Source organism: Seriola lalandi, unplaced genomic scaffold (genome assembly GCF_002814215.2).
Source record: "Seriola lalandi dorsalis isolate HSWRI2012SDOR001 ecotype SW California unplaced genomic scaffold, Sedor1 jcf7180002053903, whole genome shotgun sequence".
Classification (NCBI taxonomy): domain Eukaryota; kingdom Metazoa; phylum Chordata; class Actinopteri; order Carangiformes; family Carangidae; genus Seriola; species Seriola lalandi.
In genome coordinates this window covers 119537-147350 of record NW_019524456.1, presented here as the reverse complement: position 1 = coordinate 147350, position 27814 = coordinate 119537, and the positions used below count along the sequence as shown (strand labels likewise).

General features: G+C 42.7%; 1 protein-coding gene across 1 annotated transcript in view; it reads right to left on the bottom strand.

Annotated features, from left to right (window-relative positions):
- The window catches only part of tenm2a (teneurin transmembrane protein 2a), an 85980-nt gene that overhangs the window by 47304 nt on the left and 10862 nt on the right, over nt 1-27814 (bottom strand). The window contains exons 2-3 of the mRNA XM_087172925.1: nt 17594-17800; nt 9308-9539 (exon numbers count right to left, since the gene is read on the bottom strand). Coding sequence (XP_087029051.1) covers nt 9308-9539; nt 17594-17800 — 439 coding nt within the window. The remainder of the gene's footprint in view (nt 1-9307; nt 9540-17593; nt 17801-27814) is intronic.

Below are 27814 nucleotides of genomic sequence, written 5' to 3'. Positions count from 1 at the left end.
AAAAAAAAAAAGGGGGGGGGGGTGTCATTTTAGAGGTAGAAATAGATGTTATCATGTTATATGATTCCATTTGAAAAGCTCTGGTAACACTGCGGGAAGGTAAACATGAAGTGGACACAACAATCTGCCTCCTGATCACAGTCCAGATGACAGGGACACATATGTGCAAGCTTCTGTCCAATATCTCTCTCTGATGAACCCTTCCTGCCATATGGGTTTGAACATCCTTGAACTGATTACGTCTTCACTTCAGTCCCGTTCCAGTCCAAGTTCTCTTTTTAACCTCCACCTGCTCTACCGTCTTTTTTTTTTTCCCTCCATTCCCTCGCTTCGCCTCCGTTCACCCCACTTACCATGTGCCTCGTTTCTGCTCTCAATGTCTGCGGATGATCAATGCCGTCCCCCATTTCCTGTCTTCATTGCCCCAGCGGGGTCAGAGCTCAGAGAGAGGATAAAAGAAGGATTTGAACCATCATCCCTTTGCTCATATTACCCATTATCCTCTGCTATTGCTGCACCTGCCCACCCAATGCGTCTCCTTTGCTACTCTCCCTCCCCTCCTCTTCCATTTCCCTTGCTCTCATTTTTCTTCACCCCACTGCCACACCAGTCGTTCACACACACATTTATACTGCACATAAATCCTTTCTGTATTCACGTCCTCATCTGTTCGCTCTTACTTTCAAAATTCTTTTCTGATGTGACCTTGAGGGAACGTTGTTGCCACAGTGGCAAAATGAAACAATGTACTGGATGAAACTTTCCAAGGACACAGTAAACTTTTGTGACACCTTGGTGACATCTTTCGTGAGAGACACGCTCACGGCGCACATGGGGAGTGAGGAGCTGCCCCTACACAGACTCCAGGTGGTACGACAGAAGAAAGCCTTCAGGTGAGTGTGACAGATCAGAGGAGGCGAGGTCACTCTATTGCCTCAAAGATGACTGAGGAGAGGGGAGTTCTTGTCTGCCCGTCTTTGTGGGATTTGCTTGTTTGTGTGTGTTGTGAGTGTGTGTGGGTGTGCATGCTCTGGTATTTCTATCTTTGTGAGTGTGTGACCTTGGGACAGAGGGCGTTCCAAGAGAGGACATTTTATCTGGTCTTCACTTCCTCAAAAGGCAGTTTGAGGACTAGGGCCTTGATGTTCAGCATGTTGTGTTTGTTAAAAGATTTGACTCTTTATCATACCTTGCCATATCTTCCATAAGTTCTCAGTTATGATAATATTGCACTCACCAAGGTAATTGCTGAGATTTGGGAACACATTAAGAGTGGTCAGACAATAAAACAAGTTGTAAACGTGCCAATAGTTTACCTAGATTATCGTTGCACAGGAAAGTAAAGTTGATCAACGTTGGTCAGTCTGTTAACTGTGATGGATGTTTAAAGACAGTTTGGATAATATTCTTTTGTGATGTTGCCAATTTGTCAGAACTGTGTCAGTAATTTGGTGATGGCCAAAACCACAAAATTAATATAAAGTTATGATAAATCACAAGCATCATTTAATATCAGGGTTAGGGAGGGTGAAGAGGTGGGACATTGTAAGTAAGTAAGTCTTGGTCACAAAGTCCTCAATTAAAACCAAATCAAGAGGGTAAATTTCAAGTCCCATCCAGGTCCAAGTCCTAAACTTAGTGTTTTGAAGGAGCTATTTGTAAGTTTTGCTCTTGCTACATAGCCAGTGTTAGCAGTAACAGCTGTTTACTTACAGGCTAGAAGAAACATTACGAGTTCAGCCCCAAACTTTTTTTTTTTTATTTGCCAAGAGCTGTCTCCAGTGGTGGAAAGCAACACCAATGTTAACTCTTGTTCTGCTTCTATTTCTATCACATCTTTTCTTCTACTGAAGCTACTAGCTCCGGCCCGGTCAGCCCAATTGGTCACTTCCCAATACTGAATCACTGTAGCGTCCAGGCTGCCCTGAAGAAGTAGCACTGCTCAGAGGACGTATTATAACCTCTTGTCTTGTAAACGCAGTGATGCTCCCTGCACGACTTGTAAGTAAACAGCTGTCAATGCTAACGTTGGCGAAGTAGCTGTAGCAAAACTTAGTCCTAAATAAACTTATCATTATGGCTTAGGCTTCCAAACCTTAGACATAAAGATTTCGTAACCATGTTGACAAGGGCTCATTTATTTCATGTTTGCAAAGTTAACTACTTGATGGTAGCTCTTAGCTACTGTTAGCTTAGGATCTAGCAGGCTAAACAAGCAAGGCTAGTGTTGATTTACTGTTGCTGTTTTTTGTGATGCCTCAAATGTCAAACAATATTGCATATGTCTCCAGAGATCTCTGATTAATGAGCCCGTTTTGCATGTTTCCCTCTGTTTTTTTGTTGACCACGGCAAAGTAATACATCTTAATGTGTTCAGTCTGAGATATCATCTTTTGTCTGTCTGCTGCACCGCTACGTCTGCATCAGGAAAATGAAGATTTAATTTTCTGTACACTTTCTTATACCATAATTTATCATTTTTTGGGCTTTGGGAGGATAGCAAACGAAGACAGGAGTCATCGGTGTTAAAGTAAAAGTTGGGTTACTAGTTGGTTCTTTGTCAAGTGGAATCTAAAGTCACCAGATTTGTGGCTCAAGTCCAAGACATGTGACTCACCTCTGGCAGTGTGTCAGACACAATCCTCAGTCTAGTATATACAAACAGGTGGGTGTGCACAAACATGTGTTAGTGCCGCTGTCTCTTTTCCTCAGACTAGGCTCGTGTGACCGTGGCTAGTGTGGCCATAATCCACTGCTGTATGTGCATCTGACTATTGCCATTTAAAATAGTGCCTAAAGGCTTAAAGGTTTTCTGTATGGTTTGCTATCCTTTGATGTCTTTAATAACTGCTGTTTAATAACAGTATGTCTGTACATGTGTCTCCTCATCTAAAAACAGTTGCTGAAAACAGGTGATGTGCTCAGAGCATAAAGATTTGGTTTGGGAGCACTGTTCCTCTCTTTATCAATTATTCAGACAGTCTGTGCTCTGTCTCTCTCTCTCTCATCATCTCATGCCACTGATTGTTGGATTGGTATCCTCCTGGATTCTTCTCTTTTTTTTTTCTTCTATCTCTTTTCTCCTCCTTCCTCCCCCTTTACCTGTCAGGTATGCTGCGTGACACTAAGTAAAATAGGAGAAAGAGAATAGAGGGGAAAAAAAAAACTCTAGACAGACAGAGGCTGTAAGAGCTCAAGGAGATGGCACGCAAACAAATATGAGGTTATTGTCTGAAAATACCACATTCTCAGTGGCACAGCCATCAATTTTAATATGCATGCGTAAACCTACATGTTCCCAAATGCATGGCACGCATGTGCATAGGCACAAACACACACAGTCCAAGGTCAACCAGCATGTGTCTTTGCTTCTGCTCATTTTCACAGCCGCTGACGCACCCTGTGATGGCAAGGCCAGCGGTAATTAATTACAATACCCCTAATGTGTGTGTGAATGCAGGCTGAGCACCTGAATCACTTGCATTCAATGCCACACAATGTACATGATTTGTTGTGCTGGTATGTATTTGAATGCATGCAATGAATTCATTTCAATCCCTGGCTTTGTTGTTTGTGTGCAGAACCTCCATGGTGAGCTTGGTGTGGGATGGGAATATGTCTATGGGCCATACTAATTACAAGTAGGAATGGAAAGTGTCTAATGTGCTCCGGGGAGGTAATTGACATTGATTTATGTTGCGGAGGACTATGGAGGGGTTCTATCATAACAGGCAGCCAGCAATCACAACTCTGTATCATTAGGCTGGGGGTGTGTGTTTGCTTGCATGTGTGTCTTTGGATTTGTGTGTGAATATTGTGGGTTTTTTGACAGTGGTCCAGCATGGAAACGTCACACATAATTAGAGAGAACTGACAGAGACACACTCCCCTCCCCCTTCTCTCCCCCCACCCTCAAGTCTACCCACTGCTACCTCGCTGTCATGCATCCTGTCTTACACATGCAACACACGCTCACACACACACATGCAGAACAAGCAGGCACTAACTCACATACTGACACACATTTTCACAGACTCAGATTTGTACAGACAGAGGCGCCCACCCATGCAAAAACAATACAAATTTATGTGGGTTCCCTTTGACGAGATTGCCCTGTATGTGCCACCAAACATTTAATTTGCATCCCCACGAGGGGGGAAAAGTGACATAAGAGAAGGATGGGGGATGGAGAGGGAGGCGATAGATCAGAAGACAGGCAGGGAGAGGAAGGGAGGATGTTTTCACTCCATTCCAACCCTGTTCCCCATTGAGAGAAAAGAGGACCTGGACAATTAACCACAGAACAGAGAGCATGCTGGGTAATTAGCAGGAAGTCAAAGCTCGCATTCCCCTTGAGCGAACAAACACACACACTTTTGGAAGCACACATGCACACACTCTTCATGTTCTCATCTCCCACAAACATGTGGTTGCTCAGGATAGCACTCTGACAATCATCATCAGAGGTAGAGAACAATTAACGGAGGTCGACTGTATGGGGGTGACTGAAAAACGGTCGGATCTGAGGATGAAACAAAGGGCTCGGAGACTGGATGATGCTCAAGGATGGTGTCACGAGAATTGTCCCCTGCTACAATTGTAGGAAACAATAATCGGCAGATGGATGCAGCATAATGGGCATTTATTAGCTGAGTGTCGCTTTGAAAAAGGACATGGAAAATTTTGGAGGCTGCGTGATGTTTGTAAAAAGCAAAAATAATGCATGGCATCAAAAAGTACTCAAGTACCCAGTAGTTTGATATTGATATTTATATGTATTACAGGATATCCTGCAGAATTTCATTGTGGAGGCGCCCAACCTCACCTGAATAAAGAATGTCTCTGCTAATTACATTTTTATGAAATATAATATTAGGCTTATTAAGCTTCAGGGAAAATGAGCAGTGGTGCTACATCACACAGCAAAGGCCACATGTTTAATGAATGAGGCAATTGTTTAAATCATAATCAAGCAGATGAGATGTGTCAGAATCCTTCTGATTCAACACAGCATGAATCCAGTGATTGATCACATTGTGCGTTCACTATGATTTAGCGCATGTATTGAGTTAAAACACCGGCTGGACTTCATCATCTGACTGGACAGGAGATAAGATTGGGGAAACCTTACGTCGTTCAGGAATCTGGAACGTGCTCCATGTGCGCCTCCTACCCAAATTTGAAAATCAAAGTTGAGTTGGGTGTGTCAAGTGTAATGGGGTTTGGTTCTGTGTTCTGTTAGTTTAGGAGCAACCCCGACTGGCTTGCTAACACTATGGGGCCAAACTTATCTTCCACCAGGTCGGGGTGTAAACATTATTTGCCTAAAATCTGGGGAGTAACTCCTTGGATCAAACGAGGCAAAGTCAGCATTGTAGCAGTGGTTACATTTCCAAAGCATGAAAAGTTGCTTAACTCATAGTTTTTGCTGACACCATTTGTACAATTAATAGAATTCTCCACACACTTAATATATGTATGAACTGACAAGCTTTTATGTTTACTTATTGTTTACAAATGAATTCCTGAAACAAGTGAAAGTGCAGTTGAAAAGAGTTTGGTTAATCAGGGTTGAGGTATATTAGTTATGCATAATAATACTGAATGTCATCTTTACGGTATACCATGCATGGTTATACAATTAATAAACCTTGCATGATATTATACAGCTCTCACATGCATATCAGTGTGTCCCATACATTGATTTATTTGTTATGGCCTGCCACAATATCAATATTGACCACCATTAATTGTTTTTTTATTTATTTATTTATTTATTATTATTTCAAGTGTGTTAAGTCTTATTCATTGTAGAGGTATGCACAGCTTCAATCTGTACCTCCTTGTCTCTCTCTCTCATTCACAAACACATTGACAAAGGACCTGTCATAGTCATAGTCGGATGGGCCGTCGGGAGCACCAGGAGAAATCCCGTCACATTAGTAGGCTGGTGGACCGTCAAAATATCCATAAAGTTTTTACTGTCCCTGTCTGTCTCTTCACCGGCCCTCTCTGTGTGCCTGTCAGTTGGGGAGCGCATGATCGTGAGCTGCGTGTGTGTGCTGGGACTGGGCTCACTGGCCAATGTAATCAACCCTCACCGATCTGACTAATTTGTTTGTTGAAAAAACATGACGCAAGGGAGTTGTATATTGTTCAGTTACTTATTTGTTATATAGTAGTTTTAAAATATGTAATGGTGGTGCACATTATATTCAGTATTATTTGATAATTAATTTAAGAAAACCCCTGTCAGCTACCATCACAAACAGAATCTAATTCTGTTGGGAAACACTGCATATTGCAGTGGTGGTAACAGGGCTGGGCATGAATCTTTTCTCTGTACTCCCGCTTCTCCTTCTACACCCCCTGTGGTTCCCACAGGTAGCATCTTTAAATCTGTCCCCACAGTAATGCATTTGAAAGTAACCTATAGTACCCCGACTATGCCTCCCCATCCCCCTTGCTCCTTCCAGATAAATTGAGATGCTGCAGCCCCCTCAGTGATCTTATTTCTCCCCTAGAGCTGTGGCCCACACCAGGGTGAGCGGGGGGTGCAGGGGAATGTCCTGAGATCACAGAAAGAGATTGAAACTGGCATCAGCTAGACTAGAGGCTCCCAGGGACCGATTGGAAATCAGGTGCTTTTCTCGTAAAATCCTCAAACACATGTACACACATGTGCACTCACATGCACACACAGAAATACACACGCACTGAGTGGCACCAGCCATCTATAGTCATTTATCTCACACCGGTAAATGTATCCATGTTCTATGGGCCCCAATCTCCCTCCTCTGCCTTTCTATCTTCTCTCACACACACTCCACACAAAACAATCTCCTTCAATCACCACCTCCCTCCATTCTCTCCCCCTCTCTCCCTCTTAATCTCTCCCTCCTCTACCGTAAACCATTCCTTTCCATTTCCCCCTCTCCCGCTCTCCTGACTTATATTTTTCTGCTATATCACGCCCCCCCACCCCACCCCACCCACCTCGCCTCGTCTGTTTCTATCTCTCTCTTTTTCTGCCAGTCATCCAGGCCCTGGGGTGTTCTTAGGTGATCAATCTTCATCCTCTCAGCGCTGTCACACTATTGGGTCAAGCCAAAACACACACGCGCGCGCACACATTTACTATAACGAGTGGACAACAAATGCCAAGATTTACATATGATTACAGTGGGGAGTAGCCACAGTCAAAGGCAACAGACATGCTTCGATGCAAACATACACACAATTGCACACAAGCACACGCTCCCCACCTCACATCCACACGTTTTCTCATCATCTCCTAGCTGCTGGTTATAATGAGATTTGCCAACGCAGGGAATGGTGTGACTCTCTGGCTCTGCCCGGCTGGCTCTGACCCAGTCACAAGCTCCAGCAGCTCCAGGCAGCCCACCCAGCCTCTGCCATCGCCAGGACCAGAGAGGAGGGTCCAATCTGGGATGGAGGGTGGAGCTGGAATCTCTGTGTGCTGCTCTGGGCTCCATTTACTGCAACAGGCTCTGAGCCATGCCCAACCCCACCACCTGAACATGACCAAATACTGGAACTGCAGAGGGCTCAACAGTGCGCATAAGCGCGTGTGTCGCCTCATTTAAATCTGTGAAGATGGCAACCACAACAGCCTTTAAAGAGGATTCATACATTTAATTTTGCAGAAGTCACGAAAATATCCTTTCTCCTCAAACTAAGTTATGGCATACGTGTCACCATGGCAACACAGGCCTACACAAACAATTGCGAATGGAAATTTAACACTACACTTACTCTTACCCATCATGCATACTGGCGCAATGCATAAGCACAGGACCTGAGATCAGTGGGCCTGAATTAAACATGGCCAGGCCTCATAAATACTGCACAGGGCCGGCACTCTGGGGAGATGGGGCCCATCAGAGCTGGAAGCCCCAACGCCCAGCAGGAGAAACACAACTACAGCTTGCAGAGTAAATGCTCACAGAGTGAGCGTGTGCAGTGTCCCTCTCACTGCATGCCTCATGAATAGTAATACGCTGCATGAATGCTCTATTTGCCTGGTAAATGTTCTTTGTGTACTGGCAAAAGCGGATGTGTAGGGTGTGTGAAATGCTTTGTATTTCCTGCTCCCACACTCCAGGATGCATGCGTAATAGTTTTGACACATGGCAGCTTTTTATACGTGTCATTCTTGGAGATGAGGTAGAGAATGCATTCGAGTAGCGCACTTTTGTGAATCAGCAGCAAAGAACAATTTTCTTTTGGTTTGGAGGTTCATATATTTGCTTAGAATAATGGAGGGGAGATGTTCAGTGACACTGTACATGATATTCTGCGGTACTGCGTTTGCACAGTGAACTAAAAAGTGTAGATTTTGTTTATGAGATGACTCAGTAAAAAATTATACTATGGGCTAACCAATATGCTGATACAAATCAGTTGAACTGGTCAGCTGCTCCTGAGAAGTGTGTGTCTTCTGCCTCTCTGCTTACTCCTGATCAAGGACATTCATGCCATGTGTCACGGCCCTGGATGACTGTCAGATGAAATCAACCTCGTGGGCATTCATAAATTTTGTAATAAGAACAATTTTAAAAATACAAACTCATCATGGGGGAGACACTCAGTGATTTATTGATGTTACATGGGTGTAAAGTAACACAGAACATGACTAAGAGCTTGGTATTAAAGTAAATTAATTCCGGTGCAATCACCAGTTATTGAGGGGATTCTGTATAGAGCTTTGACATAGAGTTTAACTATGGTAAACTTTGACACATTCATTTATGTTCTTGACCTATTACCATCAGAATAAAAACATGTCGCACATGTCGCTAAGCCAACCAGTCCTGAGACAGTAGTCAATGGTACAAATACATCTGTTGATTGAATAAACTTACCATTTGCTGTTATAAACTAAGCTAGCTTGCATTTTAGCTACTTTCTGGTGTGACAAGGAACTAAATCATGTTTTATTGCTACTTTACATGACATTGATTATTTTAAGTAGGAATTACCTTCATTCTAGTGAGTTTGCATTCTTAACATTCAAAGTGTAAAAACACTCCTAATTGTCTGAGTAAGTGAACAGTTCTGCATCAGTGCTATGGCCTCATTTTTTCTCCTTGCATTTCTCTCTGATACATCAATGTACTCACAGGAATTGAAGCAGCATTGCTCTGACCTTTCATTACTTACTAATGATTACATGAGGCTTATTCCACAGTCGTGGTTACTGTAAGTGGCTCTTGATATCAGCATGAGACAAACCTGTCGACTGTAAAAACAGAATACAATGAAAAGGAAACACATTTCCTCTCACCTGGTCTCCAGCGGGACGTTACTGTTCAGCACCCAGCTGTCTTGTAGCTGGACTGACTCAGGGGTGGTCGGCCCATCTCCAGTGCCCGGAGCCGGGGCGTGAATGGGGTTGCGTCCCCCTCTCAGGGTGTTTCTGTTCAGGCTGTTGGCAGACTGGTGGGATAAGGTGTGGTGGTTGTGCGGAGGGGGCAGTGGAGGCCGTAGTGTAGACTGACTGTGGTGGTTGGCAGCCCCTGGAAGAAGACAAGAACAGTGAGCGATTTAAGAGCCACACTTCTTTGTGACGGACATCAAAGGTAGTTTCAGATGAAGCGAGTGAAGGATTTCATTTCAAAGATGCTACACCTCCAAAAGTAGAACAGAGATGTTACTTGATATTTTGTCTTTATTTCTCAGTATGCCCAGAAACTAAAGCTCTTCAGCCAGCAGCTAACTTCACTGACATTCCATTATGAGCTACTTTTGCATCAGCAATCACTGTGTTCAGAGCAGGTGTCATATTTTTCAAATGGTCGATAACTTATTTTAGAAAAGAAATTCCAGCTAAATAGATACATGGAACTTTATAACCGTCCTTCACGTCTTGGTTCACATTTTTCTGTTTTGTCTGTCTTATATTTAGCCAGGTCTTCCACTCCTGTCCCTCTTTCACCGTCAGTCTCTTTCTTTCTTTCCTGTTCTCTTTTTCAAAGCTAAGAGAAAGTGTGTGTGTGTGTGTGTGTGTGTGTGAGCCATATTAGAGCACTCAGCACAGTGTGCATGCTCCCAGACTTGGGAGAACATGTCAGCTAGAATCCAATACTTGCCCCTCCAACACTGAGCTAATGGACTGTTGAGTGAGAGTGAGCTGAAAAACAAACCCGGATGACTCAGACAAGAACACCCATTCACACATCACCTTTCTATCCCTGTCTCTCTCTCTCTCTCTCTGTGAATCAGATTTGAGCCTGTCTTCAGTATGTGTGTGAGTATGTGTCTGTGTGTGGGTTCATACAGAAAAATCAATAAACCACATACAATACAACATAGGAGAGTCTGACACAGTTGCTTCACTTCTTGTGAATTAGCATGCTTTCTTCTGCACACACTGACATGACAGGTGCATGTAGTGAATGCAGCTGATCAAAAACCCCACGTTTAATAAGAAGAAATATCTTCAAATGTCATCACAAACCGTCCGCACCTTTATTCTAACACTGTTTGAGTAGAAATGTTGATATTACTGCAAAGCACACAGAATTGCTGATGTTCCATTTGGCTTTGAATTCTGGCTTTACAACACAGTTAGCTTTTGTATTTCAACTGTACTACACATTGCACTTTCATCACTATTTTACACATCTAAGCGTGGAATACATTACAGTGATTGTGTTTGTTTGCACGTTGCCTTCCTGGTACTGATCAAAGGGTGGAGTAAGCGCACATATGCTCACATACGTGTGTGGTGAGTACAACAAAAGCAACAGCCTTGTCAAGCTGTGCGATCACACTTGCCCTCCTCCATTTGTCATCTCTGCTTGAGTTAGATAAGAAAAGAATTAGTATGTGGAGAGGAAGAGAAACGAGTGGATGTGTCATACCCTCCTGTTCGCTCCTCAGCTTTGATATTTGCCAGTCAAGAGATTCGTAAGAGGCATAATGATGGCAACTTTACATACACACATGCAAACATAAAGGCAAAATAGGTAGCAACTATGTCATGCAAATAAACCCTGGCATAAAATGTATGTATAACACCAGGTCTCCTTTCATGCAAACTAAATTTCCCTCTTCCTCATTCCCTTCCTCCAGGATGGGTGTTTAAAGCAGATAGGGGGCAGCGAGCTCCGTTACAACTCCAGCTGTAATGGCGACCAGTTTGTAAGGTGACCTGATTCCTCTGCGCCGCCACTGGGACGCAGGTGTCACCCACATGGCCCTGCAGAACAGATGCTTGTGAAAGAAGAGAACAGGGGAAGAGGGGGGAAGTAGATGAGAGAAAGATGGAGGGGCATGACCTCTGCGACACGGGAGGGACACAAAACATCTGTTTGCACATGCAAAGATGCTCTTGGGAGAAAAAGACACACGTACATGCATGCACACACTTGCATATGCAAACACTACATGCAGTTAGACACCTGGAGGAAAAGCATCACACATGCAGAGTGTAAATTGTTATTAAAGTATGCAGAGAGTTTTATTTCTCCTCCTCCTCCTCCACCTCCTCTCTTGTACACAGCCTCATTTCTTCTTGAGGACTGTTTCCTCTTTCATCTTGCTTTTATTTGCATTTTGTTTGTGTCCTTTGCCGAGATGTAAAGCACTTTGAGATAAACCTTGTTTGTTAAAAGCACTTTATAAATAAATTTGATTTGACTCCCCCTCTCTGCAATGTCCCCTTAAATGTGAAATAGCTCCCACTTCACCCTATCTGCTTAAGTACTTTTATCTCGTTTAAGCATAGCAACAATACACACAACACAAAGCCATATACTGGGCAAAAAAATAAGCCTGCATTCAAACATACAGGCATGGACACAGTCTGAGTGTTGCAAAAAAAAAAAAAAAAAATTTAAGTAGACACTCCCATGTTCACACACTACCCCGCTTCCATGTTTAAATATGCGTGCAAAAATGCATGCCTTTTGCCTTTGTTCACTTTCTTGCTATAAATATTGAACAGTTTTTTCATTCAAATTCAGATGAATAATACATGGCACACCTTGTATGGAAGAGGCATACATGGTTTTATAGCCCTAGTTTTCCATGAACTGATATGGTCTTAGTCTGTGCGCAAGTTTCTTCAAGTGCGGTGGGCACGTCTGTCCGTGTGTGTGCGTGCATACGTGAGTGTGCTTGTACTCTGTAGGCGCCCAACACCACTGGAGGAAAGAGTGCACCGTTCACCAATCCAGCTACTACACTGTGACACAGGGGCTGAGTCATATCCTGTGCTGTTGCAGAGACTCACATCTGCTACATTTTGCAATAAAGACTTTAACATGTCCCTTCAAAGAAAATGATGGAAATCCTATAATCTATAATCTAGCAGCAAATACTATTACATGTCACCAGATAATGTCATAAAAAAATTTAAATCCTTAGAAAAGTACTACCTGTGATTTCTGCATTTTCTCTCTTCATCGTGTTCTGGGGCCATTGTCAGGTTACCTGAACTGAACTGACACATGATGGAAAATGTTTCTTTTACTCTTCATGGGATCAATATTTGCAGAATTAAGTGCAAAAAATGACTCAATTCTAATGTTAACTCTTGTTATTGTAGAAACAGTTGCATAAATATCTGATAAAAAAAAATAAATAAAAAAAAAACGTTATTTTTTCAAAAGTCTTCCAGCCTTGAGTAGGAGTTCAAAAAAATCTCTGATGCAAAACATTTATATATTCATATAATATTTTTATGAATACAGCAATTATACATAGAGTATCTGAGACTAATTGATTTCTTTTTTTCTGCTACAGTACTGGATAAAAGATATTCTGTCTCATGTAGTCGACTCTTCACATTCATAAAAAGAATCCTTAGAAATCGCCAGAGAAAACACAAACATATGGAGAAGTGGAGAGTCTGAGTAGCCTGAGCAGCAAGGCTGAGGTACAAGGCTGTTTCTTTTCATACACACAGACCTCCCAAAGAAAGCCACAGACTGTTTTGGCCACAGAAACACAAATCTGACTAACCATTGGAACAGGAAGCAGTGCACAGTAACAAGTGTGCTGGAGGTAAATGGGTCCAGTAAATTAAGATAGGGGACTTAGTCAGATGAATTGTCCAGTTGCTAAAGTACAACCCGCAGGTAGGCTAATAGGAACAACGGTTTTTACCAGGGACCCAGTCTGATAAAAGACAAAACATGCGGCAAGGAAATAGAGCAATTAGGGAGCAGCCAAGCAGATCACATTTTATTCCTCTTTATCTTTCCTTCCTTTCTTTCCTCTCTCTTTCACTCGCCAGTGTGGGTAAACAGCGATCGTGAAAAGATTTTCTCAACAGCTCTCTGTGTTGTTTTCATAGCCACTTTTTTTGTGGAGAAGCTCAGAGCCCTTCTGACTGCTGCCGAAGCCTGACCCAGTTTATTCTGTCCAAGGTCCCCTGTGACTGGAGAGAGGGATGGTGGTGGTGGTGGTGGGGGGGGGCTATAGCTGTAAGCTGGTGGGTTTGGCCCGGGCTAATCCCTGGAAGTTCATTATGCTCGCCAATTCAAAAGGAGCCTCATTCAGCAGAGAAGCATTAGCCTGTCTGCTAACCTGCCACCCCTGTAAAGCATGCTGTGCACACACACATGACTGAGAGGCAGGGGCTCGCCACACCATATTAATCTCGTGTGAGTCTATGTGTGTGTGTGTGTGGCCAACTGGCAGTAGGAACCAACCAAGGCAGTTTGTTTTGTAGACCCTGGATGGGCAAATGTTTATTGACATTTTCTGTGGTTAACAGAGAAAAGTCACAGGGCAGGGTGTGTGAATCTATGTGTGTGTGTGTGTGTGTGTGTGTTAGAGTGTGTGTGTGTGTGTGTGTGTGTGTGTGTGTGTGTGTGTGTGTGTAGGACAGCTAAAATGCCAATTCAGCAGTTAAAAAGGGATCATTGCAGTGCTTAGCTCCGACCCCTCGCTCTGTCCTTCTCACTCCCTCTGCCTCTCCGTCTCTTTATTTCACGGCCCATATCTCCAACGCTTCTCTCCTTCTTCTTAGAAAAACCACTGTGCCACCCCCCATTGTTTTTCATGCACCTTCTCCCTGAGCTAACTGCTATGCTCCCCGCGTTTTAAGGCGGCGTATTCCCAGGTGCCTCCGCTTCATATGTCCTCTGTCTCAGAATGTCACATGCTCCTCATTTGTCATTCCTCTCAGAGCTCGGAGGCTAAGCACAATGGAAGGAGAGCTTGAGGTGAAACTAAGAGGCGCATTTATAAACACACACATGCTGCCAAAAGGGGCTTAATTTGCACATAGGCTTTATTAAACACAAGCATACACATGAACACATACACGGACAATAAAAGAGAGAACGTTAAAGACATACATTTACACATGCAGGCACGCACACACACACACACACACACACACACACACGTACACACACACACACACACACACACACACATACACACACCGCCTCTGCCTTGGCTAGTCATCTCTGTCTAATTAGGAGGCAATAATTCGCCAGAGAAGAGTCTTCAGATCCAGCCAAAAACAAACAGTCTCCATGAACAGAAATGCATGTCTGCATTTCACCCACACACACACACACACACGCACGCGCGCACAGACACACATGCACACACGCAAATCATCCCACTGTTATGCAAATGTCACCCTTACATAAGCACCATTAGGAAGCATAACATTAGCGCAGAAGAAGGAGACGCATCTTTGTTGTTGTGCCTTTGTTTCTGCAGATTTGTTTCAACAAAGCCATTAAACATTCATTGTTTCGGCAGTGACTTGAGGTGGCTTCCCTGGCAGCAGAAAGCTAGCCACTTTAGAAGAGGCTCGGGCTAAAAATAGCTTTGCATTCCCCATGCATAATGAATGGCCAGAGACAGTGCTAATGCTAGCTCTTTCCAGGAGCGATCTGCTACGCTCCGTTTGGCCGTCTCAGCTCTCCTGGCGTTCTAGGGGAACGTTTCCCAGACAGGTGCTCCGAGCCAGACAGTATTCCCATATAAACACTCGCAGAACCAATTCCCAGCCAATCCTCGGCAACAGCGTTCCGTTCCCATTCACCTGTCATGCTTCACTAGGAACACAAGTCATGTCTGTCCACCTGTTAGCTTAGGTAATGGTGGACTACTTTACAAGAACACACACACACACACGCATACACACACACGCAACACACACGCAACACAGACACACACACACACACACACACACACACACACACACACACACACACACACACACACACACAAACAGCATGCAGCTTCCTGAGGATTATCTCGCTGTGGTTAGTTTCTGCCCGGCTTGATAAGGCTCATTTCCTGCCCAGCGTCCAGTCTCTACAGGACCACACAAATCTCACACACACACACACACACACACACCCAGACAGGCATGCGCGCTCACTGCACATGCATAAACAATCGCCGCTTATAGGTGTTTTATGTCCTCACAGCCGCTCCTGTGTCTTCCTACATGCCAAGATGTGTTTATGCAGTGCCAGACTGCCACTCTAAACTCATTTAGGTCGATTTTAATGGATGCCCAAAGCCAAGGACTCTCTCTGCACCCATTAGATCAGCAGTCCTGGCTGGGAAATGTAGCAATTTGCAATTTCATCTCAATGTTGTTCTCCCTCCATCCAAATATCTCTCTTTCACCCTCTATGTTCTCATCAGCAGACCTGTTTTTTTTTTTTATTCACATTCCCTCTTTTTCTCTTTGACTCTCGATGTCTCTTGGTCTCAGTCTGCCTTTCAGACACTTTCTCCATTTATTTTTGCTGGTGCACTTTGAATGATTTTTCTCTCTCTCTCTCTCTTTCTGTCTCTCTCTCTCTCTCTCTCCTTTTTGATTTTTTTATGCAAGATGTCTCATTAAACAACTTCAAAAGTCAAAGTTTGGCTTTCTCTATCTGTGCTCCCATTTGCCTCTTTGCGCCTCTTTTTCCTGCTTCTCTGTCATTTTCTTTTTTCTCTCTTTGTCTCTCTCTTGCTCGGCGTTTCTGTGTGTACATGCTCAGCAGAGACTGAAAGAAGCCCCAGAACAGAAAGTGTGGGTGTATGCGAACAAGAAGGAGAGAAAGAGAGAGAGAGTGTGCCTGCGAGCCTCACTCTCCCTCTTTGCCAGTGTCTGCCATTAGGGTGTCAGTGGCAGAGTGAATTTATTTGCTGTGCGGTTACTGGGCTAATGATTGATGTTGCCCCAGCAAACAGTAAACCAATTAGAAGGCTGATGTAACGTCATTTTAAAAGCCTCCTAATCACGTTGCTCTTGAACCTGGGACCCGGGCCTTCCCTAATGAAGATTTATACTGGATCAAAGGAGAGCCTAACGCCATTAACAATAGATTGTATTCCACCAAAAATCACATTAGGACTTCTCTGCCCACCCCTCTCCCTCCCATCAGGCCTCTGCTAAATATATCTGCTGATTACAAGTGCAGATGCACAGAGGAATGGAGGAACAGGGGAAGTGCGGGAAAGACAGGCAGAGAGGGACGGAGAGAGTGGGCCCACGGTAGCTAATTGTTGAGAATAAATGTGAATGCTGATGACTAAACTCATCACTGCAGATGTGAATGTGTGTGTGTGTGTTCGAGAGAAGAATAGTTGCGAGGTGCTGATATAAGCACACAGGGCATCTAACAGCCAACAAGAGAGTGTCCAATGATGAAAGCAAAAGCTTAGAGCCAAGGAAACTAACTAGTTTGTCTGTGCTACACTGATCCTCCTGCTGGCACTTAAAATTCATTATCCCCTTACCTTTCACTTTCCGGTGGATTATTAATGTCATATGGAAAGTAAGTACAAACACACCTACTCACTGGCAACCAATCTGCACTCTTCAGAGTGTAGGGGTTGCTTTCACTTGCATCATTGTTTTCTGGTAGTAGTTGACAAAGGTGCGAGGGTTACATTTAAAATTGAATCCATTAACAAATCACCAATTGTGATCAAATCAGCTTTTATGTTTCGTGAGACACAACAGAAGTGAAGTTCAGGAACAGAAAAAACTGATTTCTGGGGTGTCGAGTGGCGCAGTTGGTTGAGCAGGCGCCCCACATGTAAAGGCTACAGCCCTCGCTGCATTTGGCCCCGGTTCGAATCCCGCATTGGACGGCCCTTTACTGCATGTCATTCCCCCTCTCTCTGCCTCCCCATTTCCTGTCTCTCTCTACTGTCCTGTCCAATAAAGGCACAAAAGCCCCAAAAAATATACTAAAAGAAAAAAAAAAAACTGATTTCTAAAATTATTTGTGCTGATTACAATCAAAGGATTTATTTCCCCTCATATAAAACCATGATTTCCATAACATAACTTGTATATAATGTAAACAATATTTGCTGAAGTCCCTTTTTTTGATTTCCAGTCCTGCAAACAAATGCTGACTGCAGTGGAATGCAAACAAGCAGAAAACGAAATGGCTAAAAGAACAAGATGTGACATTAAATTAAAGCGAAGCATTGCTTGGCATTTTACTGAGCAACGACTAAATCAGATCAGGAAATGGACACATGATGAGGTAATGCAGTCACCCAGGTGATGGATGACATATTGGTGCATAAATGAAATGAATGAAAGGGATAAAAAGGGTGGATGAATGGAGAGGTCTCTTACCCGTGGAGGAGGGCTGGGCCCGGAGCAAGTATGAGTCATCTGGGTGGGGCTCCAGGTGAGAGTGGGTGGAGTTTTTCTCCAGCAGGGGCACCTGGCATTCCCTGATCGGTGGAGACGGGCCGGGGGAAGGGTGGTGTGGGGCGGACGAGGAGGACGGAAGGGACGGAGGGAGCAGGGAAGAGGAAGAGGTTGGAGGGAGTGGGCGACCTGGAGGATGGAGGGAAAGAAAGAGGGGAGAAAAGGAGGTGGGGGGGGGGCGTTAGACAAAACAGATGGCAATGACTGACAGTGATACAGGGGCCTGTTCACAGAAGCAGCTTCACTGAGAAATCTGGATAGTGTTGTTTATCAAATGCAGAAGCCCCTAAAGGGTTGATTCATCCGAACTGCAAATAAACAAAATTTTCTCACTTTGCTCTGGTATATATAGCCATGTACATAGTTTTGGTTTTATTTGTCTGGGTTTTAAAATACTGTAGCTGTCTGAGATTCCTGCCTCCAGCTCAACACAGAGATGAATGGAAATTAATGGAACTGTCAACATTTTTCATTGTCTCTCAATGAAATTGTTCTGGTGAAAGTTGTGGAAGGTGTGTTTTGTGGAGTATCCAGACCAGACTAACTGGAATAAAAATTAGCTTTGGAATTTTGATTTCTTTTTTTGTGTTTGCATAACTAGAAATAAAAAAAAAGAATGATAACTTAAACTTATTTTTCCTTTTTTAATAATTTGGTTGAACCACCCCTTTAAAATTGGGAACATGGAATGATATAAAACCTGCTGCAGGTAATCCAGTTAACTCGTGAGTAAACTTGCTTCTTGGAACAGCCGCCTGGTAACAGCAATGTAAAGCAGTTTTGATACGAACACGAAAGCTTGCCGAGACTGGAAAAAGTCAGCATGAAGACAGATTCACACAGAGACACATATCTCCTAAACACATTAACGAGTGACAAAGAAATCTTTACTTTTATTTAGTTCTTCCAACAACAACCAAAAACCAAATGATTTGCTGCACTGAGGACAGACACAGCACAGTCTCTGCCCCACAAAATAAGTTAGTGACAATACCAAGACAATGCAAAATACTAAAATGTACCATAACTAATCTATCTAAAGTTTACACAACGCTACTGGTCGCACCAGACCAAACGAAGCCATAACTGTAAAACTCTTGAGGGTATTTCAGAAGGTCAAATAGTGATATAAGATTTGGGATAAGAGGCTCTACATCCATTGTATGACTGTCCTCTACATGCGTAAGACAAGAGGAAGTTAACAGCCGAGTCTTTAAATAGTAGGAGCCATGGGACATGTGGACACAATCAGGCTGTCCCATACACCAGAGAGAGAAGAGAGGGATATAGAGAATTCACTCTACTCTCCAAAGGTTTGGAATCAAGGACAAAGACAAATCTAATAAATTCTATTTAGAGACGGCGCAAAATATAGAATAATTATGTCTGCCATATTTGCAGCTCAATCAATCAACAATATGGTAAGAATGAGGCCACCGAGTCCAGCCAATCCACCCAAGGACTCAGGTTATTACAACTCTTAATTAGATAGTCAACCAAAGACGCTTTGACACACTGATAATCACTTATTTTCTCCTGATTCCATATTCAAAATGTTAGCCCCGAGCGCCAGAAAAGTTTGCTTTAAACAGCTTCACAAATAAACCTTTTTTTTTTCTCTCTATTCCTCAGTCATGTCTCGTGCTTCGCCTTCCAACACTGAATCGTAAGGGGTGGGAGGGGGAGAAAAAATAGGCTTGCTCAGCTCTAGTTTTACAAACTTCATCTTTCTTTCACAAAAAAAAAGGAGAAGTTATAATGTCTTGCCTTTGAGTGAGGCACTTCTGCTTTCATCATACTTTTTCTTTTCATACAGACAAAAAAAAGAGTTGAACAGAGGAGGAAAAGGAAAGAAAAGCTGTGAGATTTTGAAAAAAAAAAAAAACATATATAAAGTTTGCTGAACATTCATCATCATACTTTTTTTTTCTTCTTTTTTTTTAACTTTTTTTCTCCTTTACTTACTGACACTTCTTTAGAATACAGATGTGGTGTGATTGTAATTTGACAGCTTTCACCTTTCCATCACAGAGTATTGATAGAAATCAAAATGTGTAAAGGCCATGATACATGGGCGGACTCTTAGGCGATATTGCTTGCATCAGGGAAACAGTACCTCGGGAGCTGAGCGGGATCAATGTAGGCATCATTTAAAAAAACACAAACTGGTTGGACACAGTTGTTGTATGCTGGCTCAAAATGGAGCACATTAATCATGGAAAATATACGTATCCACACGAGACAAGGTGTCAACGTGGCTTTATAGAGATGCATTTGATAGAAACAGAGGCAGAGTGATGCCTCTGTCCTGCTGTCCAGACTGTTCCAGCTTAGAGTCTTTGCGTCACGGAAACCAGAGCTAGGATCGATCCACAGCCCCACGTTAACTACACCCCAGAGAGATGCCATCCTTGTCTTCTGTTTAGGTATGTGTGTGTGTGCGCGTTTGTGTGTTCGGTCAATCTCATCAAAGCAAACAGAGAAAAATGGATAAACAATGGCAAAGTAAACACTGTGGCCAACAGGAGGGAAAAGGAAGAGAAGCAGGAGAGGGACAGCGAGAGATGGATGGAGAAGGGGGAGAGACAACGAGGTCACGGGGGTAACCAGGGGACTGGAGAGAGAGAGAGAGAGAGAGAGAGAGAGAGAGAGAGAGAGAGAGAGAGAGAGAGAGAGAGAGAGTGAGGGAAACGAATGGAGGAAACAGAGGACAGTCCAGAAGCTATGAGCTGACAAAACTTATTGCCAATAAAAAACGAGAGAGAAAGCAATAGAGGAGGGTAATTAGAAGGGGAGGAGGCAATAAGACGGGACTGAATAGTGGAAGATGGAGGACAGTAAAAACGGGATGAAGGGGTAAAGAGGGAATAAGCCATGGACACATGCACAAAAAAAAAAAAGGAAAAAAAAGCTGCTGATCTTAATGAATCAATCATTCACTTCAGCTGATGGCGAGAATGGATCTGGCTATTTGCATATTTCACAAGGCCTTTAATGAAGCTATTGGTGACAACAGGCAATGGAAAATATGTGTGTGTCTGTGTCTGTGTATGTGTGTGTGTAGTGGCACACCTTAACGATTGTTTTATTGCTATTGTATGTTTTTATTACGCGTGTACACAATTCTGTGTGTGTGTGTGTGAGCTTGTGCAAATAAGGTTATGTGTATGCGAGTGTAGTTATTAATATTTTAAATCACTTTAATTACGAAAAAAGGAAAAATTGCACTAGTTGGCCAAAAGCAATTAAGGGAACTTTAATCTCCTTAGCAATTATGCTGTGGGGCATCCTTAACTCAGTCATTTCTGCCCGCTACATTTCTAGAAAGGTCAGTGGAAATTGCTTTGTGTTATTAGAACAAAGACTTGGCAATGAGCTCACTTGGTTCTCTTGATGATTTGTTCGTTGCCATCCTTCAGCCGCCTCCCCGGCCATCTGTATACATCTCTTAATCCTTCTCTCTGTGCAAGACTCTCACTCTCTGAATCTACAGTTCTCTCACAAGTGTTGATTAGTGTGAAAAATAAGTGTATCATGGGGGAAAAACTAAGCATCCTAAGACTGTAGCGCTGTATTAAAGGCATTAGTGGAGTCCCTTGATGATTTGATAACAATGTAAAAAGAAACACTATCGTCATTAGTTCGTTGGGTGAGCACCAGGCTTTGACTTGATTGTGAGTCATGCAAGTGTAGGGGCTTTGCCTGTTGCTGCGCTACTGTGTGTTCCCATTGAGTCATCTCAATATGAGTTTTTTATAATCTAGCGTTTCTCCATGAAGCGATTCTTTACCATGCACTGGCATTACACGTCAGACATAATTCTGCTTGTTGACTCTCCTCCTCGTCTCTATTTCTGTCCCTCCCTCCTTCTCTTGCCTCGCTCCGTCCATCCGTCCACCCATCTGGCTGAGGTGAGGAGTGGTAGGCCGAGGAGAGCGGAGGGGAGCGAGGGATGGAGCGACAGCTGGAGCCCAGTCAGACAAGGAGAGACAAATTACCCCTCTAACGAGAGCCATTAGTCATCTCTTCATCTCTCCCTTCTTTCATCCCTCTCTTCCTCCACACCTCTATGTGAAATACAGTGCACCTGGATGGCAACTCCAGGAAACAAAAGAAATAAAAAAACAAAACAAAAACACATCGATCCACCATACGACTTTACACTTGATGTTGTTGTCATTTAGTCGCTACTCATGCAGCTCGTGCTGCTAAGCCAATCAGCACGTGCTTCTATTAAGATGACGGAAAAATAACGACGAGGAGAGGGGGAAACAACAAGATAAGAGAGACGTGCAATGATTGAATGAGCGGCGCGCGGGAAAGAGGGAGGAAAAAGTGACACACCCATGCTGGCACATGCAGAGACTCATTACCATGGCTGCTGTCAGCACAGATGTTGGACTGAGGGGGAGCTGTCAGTCAGTGTGTGTATGTAAGTATGCATGTGTGCGTGTGAGTGTGTGTGTATGTGTGATAGCGTCTGACAGTGATCTGAGGGCTATTTAGTGATGACAGCTGCTGACACAATGGGCCCTTTTCTCTATTTATCTATACAGTGCAGTCTGTCTCTTCAATCTCATCTCTCTTCCTGTTCCCCCCTCCTTCCCCTTCTCTGAAATCATCGCCTCCTCTTTCCTTCTTATTCACTCCTTTTTAATATTTCACATTTAGCCTCACTGTGGCAAGACGCACACCTGTTGTTGTCTGTATGTGTGAGCAACAAATGGATGCCGCTGCCTATCCAGAAATGGTCCGAGTTCATCCGCTTCATACCTCGAATGTGTTCTCCCACAACCTCCCTGTCTTTTCTTTCCTCTTGTAATCAGCGTCACAGTAGAAAATGAGTGATAAAATGAGTAAAGCGGGAAGGGGAAAAATGAGAGGATGATTCAACAGACGTGTTTTAATTAATAAAGTTGGGTTTTCACAGCCTAAAGAGATGATTGTATCACTGGCTCTTCCTTTGATGTGTAACAGAGTGTCTGGGTTCTTCTCTGGCCTAGAGCTCTCCTCTGCTCACGCTCAGTTTCTCTCTTTCATCTCGCCTGCATCACTCCATCGCTCCACAACTACAATGGCCCTCTTCCCAAACAGGCTGATCCTCCACACACACACACACACACACACACACACACACACACACACACACACACACACACAACACATCCTACAGCAGAGGCTGAAAACGCCTTCTGGCTGGGAAATAGGTGCTATACAGACTCACAGCGTCACATTGTTTTGTTCTATATTCCGGTGTTTCTCGATTTCATTTTGAATATTCCTTCCAGGATCATAACAGAGGCTCATCACTACTATTTCAATCGAGTTACTTTAAGTTAGCTTTTAGGAAACTACTTTTTTGTAATTATTAACTTGTAGCTAACTATTTCAACCATTCATCTGTTACTTTTAGTTATTTTAACCATTTATCTATTAGCCTACTTTTAGCTAACCATTTTACCCACTTATTACTTTTTAGCTATTTCAACTTTATCAATTACTTGAAGCTAAAATTTAGCAACCTACTTTTTGTAATTATCTATTTTAACTAACTATTTTAACCACTTATTTATGTTTTAGCGATAAAATCAAAATCATAACTGTTAGCTTTTTCAAATCAGATCAAACTTTACTGAAGTGTGAGGTAACATTAACCACTGGTTGAGAATCACATGTTTACAGCAAATGATGTCGGTATATGTGATGATGAGCAGAGCAGAGAGAATATAGGTGAAAACATAAAGGCAGAAAACCTCAAGAGATGACATTTGCCAATTAATTTGTTCCATCTTTTCAATCACAGAATCAAACCATCAACTGCACCTCCACTGAAGATGGCACTCAGTGACTGAGGCCATTCAGAAATAATAGGTTCTGATGATTAGCCGCCTCTTAACAATATCTTTTGACCTTGATATAATGTGGAGTGCACAGGAATAATACAGACCCATTACATACTAATATCAACAGAACTTTGGAAAGATAGACAGGGTGATGATGAATTGAATGGCAGCGTTCTTCTCATCTAAACATCGAGAACATTCACAAGGCTGTAATGTTCACAGAGACAGAGACAAACCTCCAGATTTCTTTGAGAGTTGTGACGTGGTAGATGACCAGCGCCACTAAGGCACTCAAAGTGCAAGATAGTACACTACACAGTGCCGCAGTGGAAGAACCCCACAGCGTGAATTCTAACAAGACATCATCTCTGAGTAATTCCAACATCTAGTTCACTAGGTCGTTCCCCACTCCTCTTCTCGCTCAAGTGCCTGGTTTTTTATTTTCAGAAGAGCAGAGATGAGGACAGACACAAGCTGACACGAAGCAATGCACTCAACCCTTTGACCCAGACGCACAAACGCAGCCCAGCACCTATCTGCATCTGCTAATTGAAATATGCCTCCCTGTTGCTGGGAAATGCAAGTGTGTGTGTTTGTGTGTGTGTGTGTGTGTGTGTGTGTGTGTGTGTACACGTGGCTATACATAGCATTAGGATGCTACAGCACACCCATGCTGTCCATTGTCAGATATGTCCACTGCGTAACTTGGGGCAACCATGGAGGCTGCATTACCATATAAATTACATCCATGTTGTTGGTGCTGCTGTGGATTGATGGTATTGTTATGGATTCTTCACATTGGACCCTCATTGAAAACAATCAAAATAAATAGCCTCCTCCTCCTACATAAATGCACGCACACGCACGGATGCATGAGCATGCACACTCGCTTGTAACTGCACGCGCGTATATACAAGCATGTGCACGTGAAAACACACTCAAGCACACACAGACCCTCAACCCCAGGTGCAGAGAGATAGACACTCATCCTTTCAGCCTTCCATTACCTCTGAGCATGCTCCGTAACGACTGAAAGGAACACATCTGCAAAGGGGGAAATGTCTGTCCGTGTATGTGTGTGTCTCCATGTGTGTATTCACAATGAGAAACTTGCAAAACCTGTAATAATACATAAGCTTTTTACTGCTGCTGTGTTCAATAAGCAACCCAATTCCTATTTATGAATCAATTTGACAGCAGCAGAAAAAATTTAATTGTAAACTTCAGGGCAGAAAAAATAATAAAATATAAATCAGCAACAAAATAATAATATATACTGTAAGGTATAACATAATAATGGAGTAACAACGACCGTACAAAATTATGTCATTTCTTGCCACAGAAAAGATGCTGGAGTTTTAAAAAAATACCACCCAATTATTTCCAAATTTGTTATTCGAATTATAAAATACAGTGACAGCAAGTGTACAATGCCAAAGGATAAAAAAAAAAAGAAGAAAAAAAAAGAATATATTTAAGGGCCAAGCTAAACAATTTTTCCACATTAAATCTGAATGTCTCACATTGCTGGAAGTAGATTTTATGGTACAAGCAAGACTGCTTCCACAGTCTCTCACTTGAGAGAAGGGTTGAGAGTCACATATGGACAAGGTCTTTCATGAATGGAGATGGCACTTGGCCTCGACACGCAGTAAAAACTAACAAAACGACACGAACCTGCTCGCAAGCTTTGCACAGACCTTCTCAGATTTATATTGTATCTGGAAGACCAATATCTGTATGCATGTTATCTTGACTGCAGAAAGCTTTTAGATGTTGCAGGGTGAAAATCAGCAGGGTGAAATGCTTGGAAAGAGCTTTTCCTCCAATCTTCCATGCTGCTGAGAGTTTAGTCACATGAACAAATTTGGAACTACGGACTGTTGTGGACATGAATTAGGGAGGGAATATCTTTCATATAAAATCTTTCAGCACAAAATTAGATTTCACCTGCTTGTCATGTAAAAAAAAAAAAAAAAAAAGGTGAGTTACAGTTAAATTTAAGATAAAAACCAGCTTTGATTAAAGCTGTAATTAATGTTTACTAAAAGATTAAGACGAGGGTGCTAAACTGTTGTGATAAAGATAAAGGTAAGGATTTGGAAAGAAAGAAGCTTTGCCAAAAATTAAAAGTTAATTCACTATTCAACACATCTTCAGTAATTAGCACTTAAATATGAGTCATTGAGGCTTAAATGAAATGTTTACACCTAAATTTCCTAAATAATGTCTGATAGTTCCAGCTACTGCCTGTTTTTAATCATATACCCCGGCACACAATCATTTTATGGTGGATGGAAAATGTTTTTCTTTCCACTTGCAGAGAACGCAAACTGCATTTGCATTTTAAGATAGGCCTCATTTCATCAAATTTTTGGGATACAAGGCTCACGCAGAAACTACACTACCCACAGTCTCTCAAGATCTGAAAGAACGACAGTCATCAGGAATCAAATGCATATGGAAATTACCCGCAAGAGGTAGCGTGAAAAACACATACGAGTGCACAGGATGCAGAAATATAACACATGTAACATACAGCATACTGTAAATACACACACTTTCATATTCACACAGGTGCCTGCACAAATAGCTACTCAACATAGCAGGGCTCCACCGAACAAACCTGCAATTGCTGTGGTTGCTATGACAATCTAGTTTCGTAAAAAGCACGAAAGGAACAGGAAACAGCTGAAAAACAAAGAGAAAAAAAACAAAGAAAACAAAAAAGATTTGACAGAGAAAAAAGGAAAGAACTAAGGGAAGAAGAACCCTGGGAGAAAGAGGAGATGGTAAGTGATCCGGATCCGGATTTGCCAGTTTTCGACCTTGTGCAGTCAGAGATTGCGTTTTGTATTGTAATCTCATGAATAAACTCGGTTTGAATAAAGTCTCTTCTTTGTGTGTGATGTTACATTATGTGCTTGGGTGTTGAGTGTGAGACTGAGCTTGTGAGGCTGAGTCAGCAGAGTCTCCTTTGACGATTAGCAAACACAGACATGCGCACACGCATACGGAGAGTCCCTGGTATCCTCTACATTGGGATCAGCCAAAAGAGGGGTGATGTATTTAGAGCCAGTGGATAATGACTGTTCTGTGGCCTGTTGCAGAGAGAAACCTCTCCTCTCTTTGATCTTCTGCAGTCTCTATTTATAGCAACAACAGAAAAAAAAAGGACTGAGAGCTGAAAAACACCGTAAGCCACATTATATTCCCTCTAACTAGCTTACTGTTGAGCATTGCGCTCTCACTCTCTCTCTCTCACTCTCTCTCTCTCTCTCTCAAGGTGAACAGGATGGAGTCTCCACAATCTGGGCCACATTTGCTGAGCCTTTTGTGCCTTGATTCAGACGCACTCTGTGCCTTAGAGACATGTGTGTTAATTATCAAAGCAGTTTTCCTGACATCTGAGGTACACCTTGTGTGTCCGTACCTTTTATGCAGGTGATGCAATAACTGCTGTTGATTCCCCAGGACTCACAATGACTTACATTTGTGAGGGCCATTGTTGCAGGTATAATTTTCACCTTTCAACAACAGTAGCTGTGGCAAAGCAAAGTTAATCAAACTGGAGCTCCTGTTAGTTTGTGTATGGACAAATACTTTCTTTTTTTTTTTTTTTTACTTTGTTGTCATTTTTAGTGAATGCTCTCTTTTGTTGAGGCGTCCACATTAAGCTGGCTTGAATTTTTTTTTTAAGCAACCTTCCTCTGTGTAGCTTTTCATTTAACTCTTTTTAAAAAAAAGTTTTATATTTTCATCCATGCTCGTCATCAGTATCAGAATGTGCTTAGGAGGCGGACCTAAGTCCTTGATTGCATAATTAGCCGCTGCCTTAGTAAATCAGATGTTAATTACATGCAGATTGCGAGCTCAAACAGAATGATGGGAGTAGCACAAACTTGCACCTCGTTTTCATGGAGGTAACATAAATCTGGCCTGTTATCTCCCGGCCTCCCTCCTTTGTGTTTGTGAGTGTGCAGAGAGGAGACGAGAGGAGAGGGAGGGGACTGGAGATTACCATGCATATCTAGTCCCTTTGAAGTAGCTGCTACTTTGGTCATGGATTGCTAAGTGGATGTGTATGTGTGTGTGTGTGTGTGTGTGTGTGTGTGTGTGTGTGACGGGGATAGAGTCACAAGCCTCTGAGGCCCACTGTTCATGTGGTGAGAGAAAATACTAAAACCCTTCATCTCCATATAGTACATGTATAAGAGTATCCATCTTTCTATCTATCTATCTATCTATCTATCTATCTATTTTTTCTACAAGAAGATGCAATCGTCATACTGAGTTACAA